Source organism: Dipteris shenzhenensis, chromosome 1 (genome assembly GCF_047967505.1).
Source record: "Dipteris shenzhenensis isolate YYH24624 ecotype China chromosome 1, Dip_SZ_1.0, whole genome shotgun sequence".
Classification (NCBI taxonomy): Eukaryota; Viridiplantae; Streptophyta; class Polypodiopsida; order Gleicheniales; family Dipteridaceae; genus Dipteris; species Dipteris shenzhenensis.
The window spans coordinates 66345787-66350191 of NC_141596.1; the positions used below are offsets into that span (position 1 = coordinate 66345787).

Genomic DNA, 4405 nt, shown 5'->3' on the forward strand with positions numbered 1-4405 from the left:
CAGCCAGGCGACCTGTCTGCCCACAGACTGGCTTTGCTGCCTATAAATGGGCATTTACATGGTCTTTTCCAGTCCATGGGGGGCCCCTCCTATGCAATCCCCCCGCAGCTTCAAAGCAGGGTACACTGTCCTCAAAAGTAAGCTTTCTTCCCCTGAGGTGCCTGCCCAAAACAGGGCATAATAACACCTGAAAAGCATCTCCATGGGCAAGCATAATATCCCCTAATGGGGCTCACAGGGCAGGCGCTGCCCTAAACAATAAATTCTACATGGATGTACACCCAGATCTAGATGCTCAACATTTAAGACCCCTACGAGGGGAAAAAAATGAGCAATAGTTTAGGTGAAGAATTCAGATATCCATGGCTGAGACAAGGATAGGCATGAGGGCCATGCGGTGACTGGATTTCCTAGGCATTCGCGATTTTGCCGTTGATAATTTGGTAGACAAGTCAGGTGATGATGTGTCAGCTGATGAGATACATATAGGTCTATCCCCTGCAAACATCTTGAATTGGAATTGCAAGATTTTTGAAAGAGTAAACAATCTTGCCTGCAGATAATTTACCGTGCGAACGAGAGAGAGAGAGAGAGAGAGAGAGAGAGAGAGAATATGATATGATTGTATTACAGTCGTCTTGAGACTCTCAGGATCAGGATCTATGGGACTGGTGACCACTATTAACTAATAGTAGTCTTTTACATCCAGTGAGAACAACAGAGACAGAGACAGAGAGACACAGAGAAAGAGGGCAGCGATAAAATAACAAAGAGAGAAACTCAATTGGAGGAAACATATCGATGCTAGAGATGGCACGTTGAATTAATGTTCCACATAAATGCAAATTGTGGACATAGTTATCAGAAGTATCACAAAAGAAAGACAGCAGCATTTAACAGTCGGTATAGTAGGACTCCACTCTGGACAGGAGCAAGCTGGGAAAATCATCCATCGATCAGTTATAGGGTCTCTAAGAGGTAAATTAAGCTTGCATAAGGTGGCTTGTAGGAAGGGGACTTGATACTGTTGTGGCATACTCCCTTTGGGCGATCACCTGTGTCCTATGTTCTGTGTAGTGAATGCTGCATCTCTGTCTTGTAATAAATCAACTGGTATGGTGAACTCGCCCTAGACCATAGACAGGGGTGGGGATGCCTTGCATGCGGGCCTTGATCTGGAGAGCCAAGAAGAGTGAGTAGTGACGAGACTGGTGCAGGTTGCCGCCATGAAACCAGAGGCCAGGTTGCTGTGTGGGTTTCCACATGTTGCGGAGCTCTCGTTCCCAAGGGCCAGGATCCTTCGTGGTGCTGGAGCCCAAGCCCCAGCATTTGCCCACACTGTCAGCCACTTCCTGAGAGATGAGCTTGGCTGCCCATCCATTCATGGAGCCGTAGCCCGTGGCATACACAATCAGATCAGCCTCTAGCTCACTGTCGTCGCTCAAAACCACGGACCTTGCCTTCACTTCGTCTACTGTGATTCCGCTCTTCAGCTTGATGTCACCTTGGATCACCAGCTCCGAGGCACCAACATCAATGTAATACCCTGACCCACGCCTCAAGTACTTGAGAAACAATCCAGATCCATCATCCCCAAAGTCCAGCAGAAACCCACTGCCTGCCAGGCGTTGGTAGAAATCAGCATCGATCTCAGCAATTCGCTCATACAGAGGGATTTGGAAGCGGTGGAAGATCTTGTAAGGAACAGACGCAATGAGGAGGTCAGCAGTGGCAGTGGGGTATGGGGAGCACTCTTGGTAGAGAGGCAGAGCTGAGAGTAAGGTTTCGGAGCGGATGACATGGGTGGAGCTACGTTGAAGCATGGTGATTTGGGCTGCACCATGCTCCCAAAGATCTGCGGCAATGTCATGGGCAGAATTGTTAGAGCCAACGATGATACAGTGTTTGTTAGTCCAAGCATCCGCACTTTTGTACTGGCTAGAATGGCATTGAGAACCTTGGAAAAGCTCTGCTCCAGGGAAGCTTGGAATGTTAGGCATTCCAGACATGCCGGTTGCAAGCACAAGCTGCTTGGGCTCAAGAATCACATTCTCACCATCTCGATCTACCACCACTTCCCATTTCCCTTCCTCAGCATCAAACCTTGCTGATTTGCACTCTGTCGATGACCAGTAGACTAGCTCCATCACCTTGGTATATGCCTCCAGCCAATCTGCTAGCTTGTCCTTGGGTGCAAACACTGGCCAGTCATCCGGATATGGCAAATATGGAAGATGATCATACCACACAGGATCATGCAAACACAGTGACTTGTAGCGATTCCGCCATGAATCGCCTGGCCTCTTGTTCTTCTCTACTATGATCGTCGGCACTCCCAGTCGCCTGAGCCTTGCTCCCAACGCTATCCCCCCTTGCCCTCCTCCTACCACCACACAATACGGCTGCTTACTCCTCCCGAGCTGTTGCTCTTCCTCTTGCCTCTCCTCTAACCATGTCTTTCTCCCCCTTGCAGCTCCATGATCCACCCCGTTCACCCTGGACGCCCCTGCCTTCTCCTCGTACCCCTTCAGCTCCTCCATACCCGTCAGCAACGTCCAGCACTTCCCTGCCTTGTTGATCCTTACATGCCCCTTCCCCCTCGCCCTCTTTGTCTCGAACCTTATCACCGCCTCCACTCCCCCGTCCGCCTGCTCCTCCAGGACCCCCTCCCTCCCTAGCTCCCATCCGTATGGCCTCGTCTCCCCCAGAGTTGCCTCCAGCATCGCCTGGATCTCCTCGCGGGACTCCGCTGTGTACAAGTTCCATGTGAAGGCCAGTAGATCCCTCCAAAAGCATTCGTCCTCTTGGAAGAGCTCCACAGCGGCAAGCATGTCCCCCTTCTGCAGCGCAGTGTCGAAGCTTCTCAGCCAAGCGCTCACCAGCTCTGCCATCTTAGTCCCTTTACTGAACTTCTCGACACCTGCAGAAGGACGGGATGCAACTCAAAAACTGATATGAAACTGTGCATCAAAGGACAAAAGAGAAAGTTGTGCATCAACACGAAATTTGCAGCGGAAGTTCCTCTGGGACTAGTCTCTCACTCCGGGTCTGCCCGCGCCATAAAAACAGCCAAAATCAAAGATGATACGTCGCTATACTCACACGTCTTGCTTGCCGTGGACAAGTGCAGGAAGTGAACTTTTGGATCGGTACCACCGCTCGATACACACGCGGGTGACGGCTTACAAGTTGTGTGGCCTAGGCTCCTTCAGACATAAACAGAATGAATTATATTGAAATAGGCCCCCCCCCAAGTGCCCAACGAGGAAAAGTTGTCGTGGTCCTAGATGGTAGATTAAGGTCAGCTCGTGATGGTAATTAATCACAGGACCCTTGTGGCTTCTTCGAGACTCAAGAAGGTTCGTGTTGTGGGTATAAAAGGATGAGGGGGGCGGTAGACTACAGGCAACGGGGCCTTTGAAGGCCTCTCCAATGCAAGAAGGAAGAGAAGGGGAGGAAGGGGGAGAGAGGAGTGGGAAGGAGGAAGGAGGAAGGGGGAAGGGGGAAGGGGAGGAGGGAAGGAGGAAGGAGGAAGGAGGAGGGGAGAGGCGGAGCGACGAGGGAAGGAGGAAGAAGGGGGAGCAGAGGAGGAAAGGAGGAAGGAGGAGGGAGAGAGCAGAGGAGGGGAGGAAGGAGGAAGCGGGAGGAGGCGGGAGGAGGGAGCGGAGAGATAGACAAATTAATAGTTAGGGAGCATAGATGCGATTAGGGAGAGCGATTAGGCCTTTGGAGAAATCTCCTTTGGTCCATGCTTTTTGATAAAACATTGGGAATTGTTGATTTTAATCAACAGGGCAAGCTGTATTCTAGGAAACGGGCTTTTGAACCCCTATAGCGATGTGGAAGAAAGGGAGAGCAGGGTTTACTATATGTATGTCTGATTTGTGTAATAATAAAATCCACATTAGTTGTCTTCATCGTGAAGTCCAGCTCCTCATCAGTACTCCGAGCCAACCAAGCCAGAACAGTTGAATGCACTTGATATTTATAGAGCTGCCAAGAATTACATTTGTAGTCGCCACTTATTCTAAGGAATTTACACGATAACATAAAGACAATTGCCTCGTCACATCAACAAGGTGAAATTCGTTTGTAAAAAGACCTCCCTATCATGCAAGCAAAAAAAAATTTTGTTTGTTTTGTGCGGAAATGTATGGACTATAATTTTCATGGTTTGTGGGGAAATGTATGGATTAGAGTTTCCATTGGTAGTGTGACTTTGGAGGGTTGCTTGTGTCTAGTTTTAAAAGTGTAAGAGCTAAATTATTTTTTTCCAGTTGCAATTATTTTAAAAGATAGAAAGTCTCAGCACCTCAAAGCTGGTGGCCGATGCTTACAGTTTACGAACAATCTCTTCATAAAGCTTTATATTTATTTTTTAAATGTTATTGCAACATAAAGAGCT

At 48.9% G+C, this 4405-nt stretch overlaps 1 protein-coding gene across 4 annotated transcripts; it reads right to left on the reverse strand.

Moving 5' to 3' along the window:
* Positions 1 to 755: 755 nt before the first annotated feature.
* LOC147906242 (indole-3-pyruvate monooxygenase YUCCA1-like) lies at positions 756 to 3247 on the reverse strand. Of its 4 annotated transcripts, XM_087377349.1 has the most exons (3): positions 3169 to 3247; positions 3002 to 3092; positions 756 to 2920 (listed from the first exon to the last, which is right to left on the reverse strand). In XM_087377349.1, exon 3 carries the CDS (start codon positions 2889 to 2891, stop codon positions 1107 to 1109), a length of 1785 nt encoding a protein of 594 aa, XP_087233475.1. In that variant the 5' UTR covers positions 2892 to 2920; positions 3002 to 3092; positions 3169 to 3247; the 3' UTR covers positions 756 to 1106. The 4 variants fall into 4 exon arrangements, with proteins under 4 accessions (XP_087233475.1, XP_087233491.1, XP_087233466.1 ...); XM_087377365.1 differs by lacking the exon at positions 3002 to 3092 and having other exon boundaries at positions 3187 to 3196; XM_087377340.1 differs by having other exon boundaries at positions 757 to 3092.
* Positions 3248 to 4405: the final 1158 nt, after the last annotated feature.